At 42.1% G+C, this 13471-nt stretch overlaps 1 protein-coding gene across 5 annotated transcripts in view; it reads right to left on the bottom strand.

Annotated features, from left to right (window-relative positions):
• The window catches only part of LOC114687570 (phosphatidylcholine translocator ABCB4), a 53191-nt gene extending 41544 nt beyond the window's left edge, over positions 1–11647 (bottom strand). The window contains exons 1-5 of one of the 5 annotated variants that reach the window (XM_028862176.2): positions 11467–11647; positions 11212–11297; positions 8787–8841; positions 5781–5931; positions 6–63 (exon numbers count right to left, since the gene is read on the bottom strand). In XM_028862176.2, coding sequence (XP_028718009.1) covers positions 6–63; positions 5781–5931; positions 8787–8841; positions 11212–11291 — 344 coding nt within the window. In that variant the 5' untranslated portion in view covers positions 11292–11297; positions 11467–11647. Of the gene's footprint in view, positions 1–5; positions 64–5780; positions 5932–8786; positions 8842–11211; positions 11300–11466 lie in introns of those variants that run through there. The other 4 variants (XM_037203540.1, XM_028862184.2, XM_037203538.1 and 1 more) reach the window with 4 other exon arrangements.
• Positions 11648–13471: the final 1824 nt, after the last annotated feature.

Raw genomic sequence — 13471 nt, 5'->3', positions numbered from 1 at the left:
ATTACCTAGTCATTTCTTCTTCCAGAATTCTTCCTGGATTTATCATTGACAATGAAAAATTCACTAAATAAAAACAAAAAAAACATTTTAAAAAGAGGAACTATTAATAGGAATTGCTAGATTTAAAAAAATCTGTTAAGAATGTAACTACGCGAATGATATATAGAAGATGCTGGGGTTTAGTTTCTCAAAGAAAACTTTTTTTCACACTCAAGGGTACCGTTCAGTTCACTGAAACACAGGTCCAAGCGTTTAGGTCCAGAGAGGGGAGACAGACTCTCCTGGTTCTACCCCTCCCTCACACTCCTGGCCTGTGGCCAAGCAGCTTCCTAAGGCTGGGTGGAACTGTTGATCAAAGGTAGAGACATAGAGATGTCTGTCACACAGTATACTGAAGGCCGAGGAGGCAAAAAGAACTGGTCAGAACGGAAACCATGAGACTGGGTGGACACCGCTTTCTTGGCGATTCAAAAGACTTGCTCTTGTCCTTTTTATTTTTATACTTTTTTCTTACATACTTCCCAGGGACAAAAGTAAGGGAAAGGCCAGATTGCTTCCACCGCAAGAGAAGAATACTACTGCCAGGAAATCCCAATGGATCGGCCCCAGAATAAGCCACTGGATCTCCGGTAATTAGCCAAACCCTACAATGCATCTTGCTTATTAACGGCACTGGATATACTGGATAAGTGCATTTTAGGCAGCATTAATTGAGAAGAACTATACTAATTAAAGTGAGCTAATGGGATAAAAGTGTCAACAAGATGTTCTTAGTTGTTATGTTTAAATGACAATATTCATTGAATACTTGTTACATGCCAGGCTGTGTTCTGAATACTTAACATGCATGCATTTAACTTTCATAACAACTTTATGAGGTAAGAATATTTCAAAAAGTATCATTTTTTTGGAAAGCAGGGAGAAATAAACATGTCCAAAGCCACACATAGCCAGCAAGCAGCAAATCTACCGTGGGCCCAGGCAGTCTGCCCTTTGCTCTCACATTGCATTCTGCTGATTGATCTGTGTGGCCATGGCTTATTTCCACTTAAAACACACCCACAAGAAAGAAAAAAAGTAAACCGTCTATTTACGGTTTTTATGAAATAGCGGAATAAAACATCCCTGAAGCATTGTTGTGTAAGCACAAGGCAGGCACTTCCCACTCTTCCGGGTCCCGGGAGAGGAAGCGGGCTTCCTTTATCGTTTTACCCTGTGTAAATGGCCCAGGGGTCATGTTCTCTTGCTGTTGTGTAGCTCTGTGCCCTCCTTATCTTTCTCTGAATGAAGATAAAAGGTTCAAATTTATTTTAAACTTGAGCTGTGTCAGGGTCAATTGTCAGAAGTGCAGTCCGAGTGCTGTCCCTATTATTGCCTGCTTTTTTTCTACTGATATGAAGGGTTTCTGATCAGCTGTTGAATCTCTGAGGAATCCCCTCATTTTATTTCTCTTCTAATCAGGTCTGTTCAGTTGTGCACTTCTCTTTCCTGAGTACTTAAACATGGGAAATTGGGACTGTGTTTGGAATGAGAGGCAGGTAAGTCATCTGAAGCCATGGTATTTGTAGAAATCACTAGGTGTTTCTCCCCCTCAACTTAGAAATAGGTGGAATTTTACATTTTCATCTGTTCCCTTTAAAATCTCTCCTCAAGGATAATGTAGCTCAAGTGGAGTCTCCCCGCACCAGGAAATGTGAATCTATGAGCATTTCAGTTCCTACCTGCTCCTTCTGAAGAGTCTGGACCAAGAAGGGTAATTAATTCTGGGTGAGAACTCAGCCTCAGGGCCTCCAGGAGGGCCAGTGTCCCAGGTGCCTGGACACAGTCAGACAAATGTCCCAGAAGAGTCGGGGGATTGGAAGTTTGCAAAGAGCCTGGACTGTGTGTTGTCAGAGTTCACTTATGAACTTATGTCTGTTTTATAAACAGTCCCAGTTGGTCACCTAGTTTGGTCTTGTAAAAGTTATTGAGAACTTTGAAAATAAAATTCTTTCAAGATCTTACCCAAACCCGATTACAGCAGTCTGTCCTGCTGATTTAGAGTGACAAGTCTTCTTACAGTATCCCAGTTGGTTCTAATGTGACAGGAGGGAGAACTCTCACTCGATCCCTCTCATAACAAGAAAATGAAGAATGCTTAAAGCTACTTTTCATTTTAGAGAGATCCCATAAAATCCACCCACGAGATAGATGGTGAAACAAAATTAGACTGGTGGCTTCATTTCCAAGTTCTTGACTATATCGTGTTCTAGATACCTCACATAAGTAGCATCAATCAATCCATGATTACCGTTCAAACATAATTTTAAAATAGTAAAGACTATGGTGGTTAAGGAATTGACCATGGCCACCCAGCTGTTGAGTGAAGGATCCGAATACCAAACAGAGGCATTAAGGCATAGAGAAAGTGTCCTCATTATCACACTGGACTCCAGAGTAAATTGACACTCTCCATCCAGGAATTCCTTTATCATATGAATTGTCCAGGATTAAGACAAACGGATGGTGTTTGTTTGGACAGTTAATATAACTCGGGGCTCAAACGTACTTTTTCTTCTCTACCACAAAGCAATGCAGGAGAATGAAAGCTGCAGCAATCCCCACTCCAGGAACTTTCTAGATTGTGAGAGTCACACAGAATTGTCCTAAACAATAACAAATTCTTTGGAACTCCTCAAATGAACTGTTTTCTATGACTCTGTTTCGGATGAAAAAAACGTTTGTTCATAGTTTGTGCACAACCAAATCATTGTGAGAGGACAATCTGCCATGAAGTAGCCTCACTCTGCTGACAGCATGGGCCCTGTTCACAGTTAGTCATTGTCCGAGGCTTTTGTAATCTAATCCTTCTTTCTTCTAATTATCCTAATATTCCTCCATTCTCACTTGGCTTTCAGTAAGTTTAGTTGCCCAAGAGTCCAACAAAATTCTAAATAACATACTAAAAAACACAAAACAAACAAACAAACAAAAACCCTCTCTTTGATGAGCTAAGACTTTAGTTAAGTGCCTGATCCCAACGATTTTTAGCTCAGTTCTCCATTGATAAACATAGCAATGGTCACTCTGCAAGTGGAGTTAGTTCATTGATGACTTCATTTTTCTTCAAAGAGAATGAAGTGTATTACTTTCACAAGCTACAGAATGAATTACGGATTAGAAATTCATCACTTCTGGGAATCCCACTGCAAATCCTCCAAAATAGGCCATATGACCTGTGGCCACGCAGTTTCAGAGTTAAGGGTCAAAACCTCAGCATTTATAATCTGAGGATACCATGACAGAATTGTTAACTCTCTTGAGTCCACCACCCAGTAACCTCTTGCTCATGTAGTTCCCCAGAGAGACCTTGAATTTGGCCCTTAGCACAAAGTACCTGCCAACTTCAAAGCCACTGAATTGCATAATTAGCTACAAGTTAAAAAAAAAAAAAAAAAAGGAAACTGCTCCAAATATGCAAGTAGTTGAATTATTCTAGAAAAAACAAAACAAAACAAGACTATGATAGTTGGTCCAGAAGCAAATTCATTCATGATAAGTAAATTGCATTGTTCTAACCTGGTTATTTTTAAAAATGTAATTGTAATAAAATATATAGAGAGAATAAAATTTACTATCTTGACAATTTTAAATATACAGTTTAAAAGTGTTAAATATTCTTATATTTTTTCCAACTAATCTTCTGAACTGTTTAAAATCCTATGCTCATTAAACAGTAGCTCCCCATCTCTCTCCCCCAGTCCCTGGTAAGTACTGCTCTACTTCGTGTTTCTATGAATTTTACTACTCTAGATAATCCATACAAGTGGATAATTCATACAGTCTTCATCATTCATCCACTAGTTTAACTTAGCATAACGTCCTCAAAGTACATCCATGCTTTATCATGCATCAAAATCCCCCCTTTTAAAGACTGTAACATTTCATTGTATGTATTCCCCACATTATTTTGATTTTTTCAACCCTAAACAGAAGACAGCTTTTTGTTGGTATGTTCCATTGTGGGTACTGCCCTGGTACGTTCGTGTGTGTGTGTGTGTGTGTGTGTGTGTGTGTGTGTGTGTGTGTGTGTAATTAACATGCAACAGATGTAAAATTAATATGTAATTGTAACAGATCAAGACCTTCTATGATATAAAAGGAAACAAATAGAAAATTCCTACCTCTTACACTTCCTTAAATACTTTTAATTTTTATTTTTCTTCCTTCCTTCCTCCCTCCCTCCCTCCTTTCCTTCCTTCCTTCCTTTGTTTTATACAGGGTCTCTCTACTTATCCCTGGTTGTCCTGGAATTCATTATGTAGACAAGGCTGGCATCAAATTCACCTGCCTCTACCTCCTAAGTGCTAGTGTTAAATGCATGCACCACCACACCAAGCTCAATATTTTTTTTATAAAGATGTATTTTTATTTTATGTATATAGGTGTTTTGCCTGCATGTGTATGTCTGTGCATCACAAGCTTGCAGTGCCCTTGGAGGCCTCTGACAAACTGCCATGTGTGTTCTGGGATTTGGACCTGGCTTCTTAGAAGAGCAGTCAATGCTCTTCACTGCTGAGCCATCCTTCCAGCCCCTACTGAAGACCTTTAAGACTATCTCGTCCTTTTCAACCTACCTTTATGGTGTTTGTGCTAAGGTATTTGGTTTCTGGTCAAGCATCAGAAATCTAAATTCATTTGAAACATTTTTTTTCTCATAGAGAAAGCATAATTATTTATCCTGAAGGAAATGTACATGGTAATGATTATAGCTCGGATGGTAGAAAGCCTGAGCTGGAATTCTGTTCTAACACAAGCAGTGTACTATGAACACTTTCACTGGCTTTTCTGAAAAGCATTAATATTTATCAATGTTAATGTAAACATATCTTCCTTATTATTCAAGCAATCACATGTTCTTTAAATAATTGCACTTAGGTCTTTTAATGGCACTAAATATGTAATTCTCAATCAGTGAACTATGAAAATGTATATATAAAGACATCTAAATGATGGAGTATATTTTACTCAGTTACATTTGCAATAAAGACTGGCTTGCCTTTATTATTTTTTTATTCTATCATCTATGTACCAATAATGCTTCATATTTTTTCCCCAACCTAGACCTTCATTGTCTTTTGGAAGAACAAGGTTTGGGGGCTTGGGATAAGCCATGGGACTATTTCTAGATTAAATTTAACTAATATGAAAACAAGTGTGTCTCCTTGCTCTTTACCCTAATGGTGTTGCTGGGACCCCCTTTAGGTGACATGGACCCATGTGACTCCATTCCTTTAGATCTATACTGAGGTCATTAATAATTAGTAAAGTGTCACATTCAATTCTGGTTTATCTGGTTGATCAAAAAAATCAAACATAGAAAATAGATATTTTTAAAATGAGAGTAGGCAAGAGAGGAAAAGATAAAACCTACAAAAGTTACTACATCTAAGAAGTGCTGGGGTTCATTTCAAACCCTTCTGTCTTTGCTGGAGGACAGACATTGCTTGGTGATACCATAGTCCCACTTTATTTAGGTGCAGAGTTTCCTGTACTTCCTTATTGTTTTAACAGTCAAACATCATACATGTGCTTTCTGAGATTTAAACGAGTGCTTAAGAAATTTTACAAAAATTTCACAACTCCCTTTGTGGTATTTAGGGTCACCTAGATGTCTAAATCAATAAATAAACAGATGACGTAGATTAAAACCAGTTTCTAATACCTTTCACCCAGTTAGATAAATACAATGTATTTTTAAAACAACAACAACAAAAAAAGGGGGGTAGAGAAACAATTACCTGGCAAGGAGAAGTTCCCAGCATTATTTACAAACTTATCTGTCATTTCTCCAAAGACTATCATCATGAGGGGAAGACCTGATCCATGAGCTATGGCCATGATGGTGCCCAGGAGCATAAACAATTTATCCTGCCAGTCAGAGTAGCGGAACTGAAAAAAGGAAATAAGATTCCATTTAATAATCTATGCTTTGGGGACTTTTTTATTTCAAATTCATTCTATTATCGAAGCTGCAAATGTGCTTATTGAAATCCAGATATTTATCAGATTAATTTCATGATTTATGTACAACTGAAGAAATCAATCTATTTCTACTTAATTAATGTTTAACAGGTGAATTACTACAATATAATCAAGGGAATAAAGATTTGGATTCATTGGTAAATACTGTTTAATCTCTCAGAGGTTGTGTGTAGTGATTTAAGGTGAGCTGGGGATAGACATTAAGTTCACAAACATAAACAGTGTATGCCCAGAATACTATTTCAGTAGAATTGAAAATAGGAACAAATGAACCTTCTCAGTTTGAGGCCAGATCCCTTTGAAAGGGTAAAATTAGCCTGTAAAGGCAGTTCAGGAATAAAGAGCTCATAAAAAATTAAGAAGTATCTGTCTGTGGGCTTTAAGGAAGTCTTGTTCATAAAGAATCTTGAAAGATGAGAGAGAATCAACTGGAAAAGATTAGGGAACGTGGAGCAAGTCGGGATTTTAGGTTTGCAGAGAAAGGTGGCCTAGAAATACACAGAGCACAGCGGAATTCCTGAAGGTCACATTACAGGTGAGGAGAGACCATCAGAATTTTTGGATTTGGTGCTACCCACAGGCAGCAGAGTGGGTACCAATTATCACAGTGAAGTATGCAATTGCTAATTACTAATTAAATACCACTTCAGAAGACAGTGACCTGCTGTCTTCTTAATCTTCTCCAATTTATACCTTTTGCTCACGATTTTTGATTGACTCTTCTATGAATTTCTCTTTGTTCTTTCTCCTCTGTCTTCTAGACTACAGCTTTGTTGGTACATTTACATTTTTAGCTTCCTCTCCATCTCTCACATTTCTCCTCCCTTTTTAACCTTTATACTGTGTTCATTCTCCACCAAACCTCCCTTCTGGAGACAAGAAACTTATCGTAAAAGTACACAGTGACTCAGGGTGGAGTGTGGCATCTTTGAGGGTTGGGGCTGAGTCACAGTGGTCAATACCCAATGATGCTGAGGTTGGGAGCACACAGCGGGGACTGGGTATGTGTGCAAACTGTTCTCTAAGAGTTTCAGAGTTCATCTGGGGCCGAGGGCAACAGGGGCAGATTCCACCATCAAACACACAAGGCGAGCAAGAGAACTAAAGGGAAGAAAGGTTCAGAACCAGGAAGAGTTAGACTAAAACAAAGACCATGGCAAACATCTGGAGCAACTGTGAATGGATCCTAGTTACTACAAAAGCCCTGCATCCCCAAGGCCCACTGTCAGTGGTTTCTAAGTGAAGGGAGTCAGAGCGTTCACATCCTTCAACTGCCTTTCAGGTCTCGGTCAGATTGTCCTGTGGTGTTGTTTTTTAGCGCACATTATATGACACTGAAGAAGGTTTTAATGCTTTTCATGTTAGTTGAATTGAATTTAAACTTCTAAGGTCAAATTTAAAGTTAGGCGACTTTCCTAAGTAAGCTTAGTGAGCTTTTTCAACAAAACAAGACATTTCTAATCCGATTACACCAGTTTTCTCCTGAAGTCTTTCCACACAAATGCATCTACTCAGATGCAAGATAGTGATTAATTAAACTTAAATTCAGTTTAAACTATAATTATTCTACTTTGCAATATATATTTTTCTATTTTATGTAGGAAACAGATTCTAAACTGAAATTAAAATACATGCTGTTTCACAATGTCTTCTCTGTAGCACTAAATAAATTATTTTTTCTAGGCTGATGAGATGCTCAGTGGATAAAAGTACTTCTTTGTCAAGACTGACAACCTGAGTTTGATCCCTGAAACCAACAAGTCTGGAAGAAGAGACCAGATTCCCAAAAACTGTCCCTTGACTTCCACACATGTGCGATGGCACGTCCACCTGCACCGGACGCATCAGATGCACACCACCGTGGGAGCTTGGGCCACTGTTCATAACAAGTCAATACAGCCTAAGCACACACACGATAAAAACTAAGTCAGAATTTACTCTCACCGAAACTTTTAAACAAAAACAAAGGGCCCGGGGGGCGGCGGGGGGGAGTGTGAGGGTGTTTTAATGCCTTTGCATCCGTTCGCTTTCTAACTTGATGGTTTCAACTGGCATGCACTTAATTCTTTCCTTCCTTCCTTCCTTCCTTCTTCCTTCCTTCCTTCTTCCTTCCTTCCTTCCTTCCTTCCTTCCTTCCTTCCTTCCTTCCTTCCTTCCTTTCTTTCTCTCTGTCAAAGGCTGTCTGTTTGGAACACATCACATTTACCCAGAGTAGGCAAACACTTTTCTGACCTGCCTCTCTGAGATGCATTACAAATGAAAAGAGATTTGATTTCTTCCAAACACATGTTGCCTTGCCTTGTACCCTCAGAAAACACTGGAAATGGCCTGAAACAGAATCAGAATCCATAATTATTATGCGAAGTTTAACTAATTTCCTTGTAAGCCAATTGTGCTTATAGGCTTCTTGTTTTAAATGTTGTTTTCAACTACTTTTTTGCTGGGGGGTATAGACAGGGTTTTATGAAACAAGATGTTTCCTGAAGTCAGTGAATTTCCGAGGCATTTCTAAAATGCTTCATTTTGTTTTGTCTCCCTATGTAGTAGTGAGCTCACAGCCTGCTTGCCCGGCCTCTGTCTTCATCTGTCTTGTGATTTGAGGCCACTGTTTACAACCAACCCATGCAGCACAGGTGCAGCAGGAACAATCCAGTGCAGCCTAAGACAGACGGACTTAAAGTACTTGCTTGTTGGCTATTGACTCAAGCTCCCAAATTTGAATGAAAGGCAGGATTATTCCCATTTAGTATTTCACAGCTTACCAGTGTCAATGGTCCAATTAAATTCACTTTCTTCTTTTTATCCCTGCCTTGGTTGCTGTAAAAATATAATTGTTCAAATTTAAGACTGTTATGAACAATCAATTGAACATAAATCTTAGTAGTTATGTTTTTGAATAAGAACATTTTTAAATACAAGAAGACTGCCATTGAAAAAATTATACAGCTTCCCAGATACTGCAAGGCCACCATCAAGTAACTGTCCAAGGTACCACAAGGATATGGGAAATGAGAAAGTGTCACCAGCCTTACATAGCTAATGAATAGAGAGAAGATGAACCTCATAATAATGTTTACCAAATCATTTAAATCATTCTTTTCCTAAGAAAAGTACCAATCTGTCCATAGGGAGGGAGCTCTTCTGAGTGAGGGGAGTAGTTTTAGGAAGCACTGCCTTTCTGCACTCAAGATACATCTCAGATCCAAACATGTCTCTCCCATTAGAATAGCATCCATGAACCTTCCCACTTCATTTCCATTTATTTTTGCTTCAGTGTGTTGGCAACTGGTAGACAACACAATCATTTAAAAACTCAAGCTGCTTCTCTACTCAGGCAAGAACAATGGCCGCACTTTTTCTGAGAGTGAAATCCAAACCTTTGTATTGGCTGCGGAGTCCACAGGCTGTGACTCCGCATCTCCCACTCCTAGCCTTACTTGGTCTGCTCAAAGAGGCAGACCCAGCTTCTCTGCTGTTTTGTGGATACAGGAAATACAGTCCCAAGCTCAGGGTCTTTTTGCTGTAAACTATTGCTGTCAGGAAGATGCTCCTAAATACACACGGCTCTCTCTGTTCCTTTCCTTCCATTCTTTTCTCAATAATTGACTTCACAATAAGATCTACTGTAACCACCCTACCTAAAATTGACAAATACTTCTGCTGTGTTCTCCTGATTTTCTCAATCTTTATTCATTTTTCCTCATACTTGGTACCCTTCAAGAGCTGGACATTTGCCACTAAATATGTACAAAAGAACATTCCACAGACTATGTGGCATGCTTGAAGAAGCATATTAGGCCCTCTCAATTTGATCTACATAACAGAAGGTGGGCTTAGCCTTCCTTGAATGTATAACCCTTGGTAGAACTACGTAAGAATTAGTCTCATATTTCATCTTATAATCTTATATCAAGTTATTTCTAACTTCTGTATTTCGGTTTTGAAATGTTTCCTTCTTTTCAACCATCGGCTATGAGCTCTTCCTGAGAACTTCCCCGGTCGTCCTGAGTGTTACTATACCCTTTGCGGGGACTGCAAGTCAGTACACTCAGCGAGTGTACTACATAAATAGCCTTGTTCGTGAAAATGCCAGCTATTAATAGATTCACAGTCATCCCCAGCCTAAATTGCCAGACGACAAAACTGTATTTTTCTATTGAAAGTAACACCATCCATAAGTTTTTCTAAGTCTATCTAACTTTTCTGTGAATAAATGCCATGATTCTTAGAATGAACAGGTCGATGTCACTGTCCAAACAAGCTAACTGACAGAAGCAGTGCTTCAGTTTAAGCAGCAGATAGGCATATTTTCGGTTGGCTAATCAGACCCCTTGCAGCTTGAAGACCAACTACAGAACCTGATAAATTTGTCCCTCTAGGTGACACCTCCATGACGCATGTCAGTTAGTTCCGGGTGGCCTAGCCTGAACTCAGAGACTGTAATATAATAGCCTCCTCATAAACTATTTGAAGCTAAAGACGAAAATGATTCACGATTCCCACAATGAAAGAGGAAACACACACGCACTTGACTGGGCCCTTCTGCCCGACAAAAGCCTGTATGTGTGCCTCGCTGGGGACTGGAAGAGGACCAAACCCGAGACGGGGGAAGAAAGGCCCACTGGCAGAGGAAGCCTCATGGTTTCCCCTCTTGCACTTGGACAAAAACTGATTTGGAAGCAGAAGTTAGGGAAGAATGAGGTCGCCATCCGTGTCACACACACATGCACATATACACCCTGCCCCAGAGAGGAGAGATGGGGAAAACGTCTATGCATGGGGGGAGGGGGAAGGACTGGGACAAAGAGGAAGAGAAATAAGGGGAGGAGGGGGTCTTGCTTCACTACCCTAGTTCAAAAGCGCAGCCATCAACAGCAGGTGTCTGAAGCTCGACCAGCTGTAGCCAGATGATGGCTAAAGAGAGTTCTCTCCAAATGTTTGCTTTATAAAAATACGACCAAAGTTATACAACACCAATATTCATCGAATCACCCGTGACCCCAAGGAGGGGAGCACTTCTGAAGACAGCCTCTTCTCTCTGAACCGGTTTCAATCGGAGCCCTGGAGACATTCCTCAAGACCACTTAGAACTTCTTCCCAAAGGCCTGAGGCATCAACCGATTTTCTCAACTTCTTTCCAGGACTCAGGTATAAAGGAAAAGCTAGTGGCTCCGTGGCCCTGTGTACCTGATGCTGCCTAGTTCAAAGTCACCCTCCACTGTCCCGGGGCGCCGCGCTGTTCCGTTCCTTGCTGCCTCCAGATCCATCTCAGCCTAGGGAAAAACCACAGCCTCAGGTCCAAGTGCACCCAGCCCAGCTCCCGGGAGAGGGGGGCCTCCAGCCTCCGGGATGCTCCAGCCGAGGGCGCAGAGCCGGTGCCGGGCCGGTCCCGCTGCAGCCGCCCTCCCGCCGCCCCGGGTCTCCCGCCGCGGCCTCGCTCACCTGGACTTCGCGCGCCTGTCTGCCGCAGCGGGTGGCGTGCAGACCTGGACTTTGCTCGCCGAGGCTCGTCCCCGCCTCCCACACGCGTCCGGCGCCAGCGACGCCTCCCGCTGCGGCGGGGGCGAGGGCCCGGGCCCGCAGGAGAGCTCCCGCAAGCCCGCTGGCTCTGCAGGCCCCGGCGCCACCAACGCGTCGCCCTCGCCGCCAGGGGCGCGCGCGTCTCCGCTGCCGCCCACCCGGGCGAGCTGCCAGGCGCCCGCAGCGCAGCCCCGGCTGCAGCCGATAAGCCGCCCGACGCCTCGCCTGGCAGGCCACCGGCCCGGAAAAGAGACTGTCACACTTTGCCCACGCTGACTTCTCCTTTAAAACACTTCAGGGAGGCAGTTTTCACGGGTTCAACAACCAGGCGCTCTGAGAACACAGTCAGAGCAGCAAGGCCGTCACTCGTGCATCCTCCGCTTTAGTCCTTGGCTCCAAATCCGACTAACATCCCGGATGCTGAAGATTACGCAGGTCCAGTCCGGAATCATCACCATAAGCTCCTCGAAGAAGAGGAACACGGCTGGTGTCCCTCACGGGGGAGGGGCAACTTAGAGACACAGAACTTGAGGGATGAAAAGGATTTTAAATGGTTCCAGGATTAAAAGCACATGTTTTTAGTTTTTGTTTTCACACATGAAAAACACCGATTGCCCCCCCCCCACACAAACCCCCAATGCTGCATCTTTAGGCCTGGCACCCAGGCAAGGCTTATTGTCTGCTGCTGCCCTGCCCCTCTGCTCTTATCTCAGACTTCTATGCTAAACTGTCTCTATTCCTAGCACCTATGGGAATGTGGCTTCCTTGTCAGTTCTCATTAATTCCTCTCTGTACCCAAAATGAAGGCGCTAAAACAGATAATAAAGCATTGCCGCCTTCCACACTTCCAGCAAGTGAGTTTCACATTCAAGAGCTTCGCAGCTTAGTGTGTGGCTTGTGGACGCTGCTTATTTCTCTAGGCTTCAGTTTCTTAAGAGTCTGTCTCCCTTACTAGATTATTGTGAAAGGACCTAGTGTTGTTTCTAAAACGTAGCACCTGTTCGACAAGGGGCTTGCTTTTCTCTTAGCTGGCTTATCCGCTGAGCCTTGCTCTTCCTGCGTGTATTAGCACAACAGCTGTCTCACGGCTTTCCCAGACCTCCAGACAACTTTAAAGAAGTAAAGAATATAGGAGGGATTGTCACACAGACCCTGTAGGAATCTCCACTCTGCCATTTGCTGCCTGTCTGGCTTTGGGTGGGCTATTTAATTCTCAATTCAGTCTCAAAATCCATTAAATAGGGGTGTTAATAAGATTGGAGAAGATGTGTAAAATGCCTCCCACGTAGAGGCACGTAATAAATGGCGACTGCTGCTCTGGCTAAAAGTGTAGAAGAGACCGACAAAGGCAGAGAAGAGGAAGAGGCAGCCAGATGCTCACACTCAGTGGGCTGCATACCTCCGTCTGGCTCCTCACCTGGAAAATGGCTCAAGAGGCTTGTGGGGGGGGGGGCGGTTGACTGTAGCTATGATGGACATGAATGTAGTCACATGTTTGGGCTCTATTCCCAGCCTACCCCAACCACAAGAGGGTCTCCTTGATGGGGTAGAAGGCCTTGCCCTTCACAAGCCTAGCAGGTGTTCAAATTATCATTCTAAGATATTCTGAGGCCAAAGCAATTAGAATTGTTAAGTTTGGGCAGGATGGGGCTTTGGGTAGCTGGTAGACATTACAAAATCCAGTACTGTCTAAGGGGTGATATATGCTTGTCAATCTTTAAAGTAAGAAAGTCAGAGGGAGTAAAACAAAATGCTGGAAGTAATAAGAGGAGTCTGAATAAAAACATAAGTGACCAAAAGCTGGACGTGAGGAATGAGGTGCATCGCCTTGTCTGTTTGAGTCAGCCCACAGGTTTTCCTTACAAGAGTTACTCTGTTCTCTGCATGGAGACAGATATTACCAGGTAGGTCAACAGAGTGTCTATAG

This window comes from Peromyscus leucopus, chromosome 3 (genome assembly GCF_004664715.2).
Source record: "Peromyscus leucopus breed LL Stock chromosome 3, UCI_PerLeu_2.1, whole genome shotgun sequence".
NCBI lineage: Eukaryota > Metazoa > Chordata > Mammalia > Rodentia > Cricetidae > Peromyscus > Peromyscus leucopus.
This window is presented reverse-complemented; position numbering and strand designations above follow the sequence as displayed.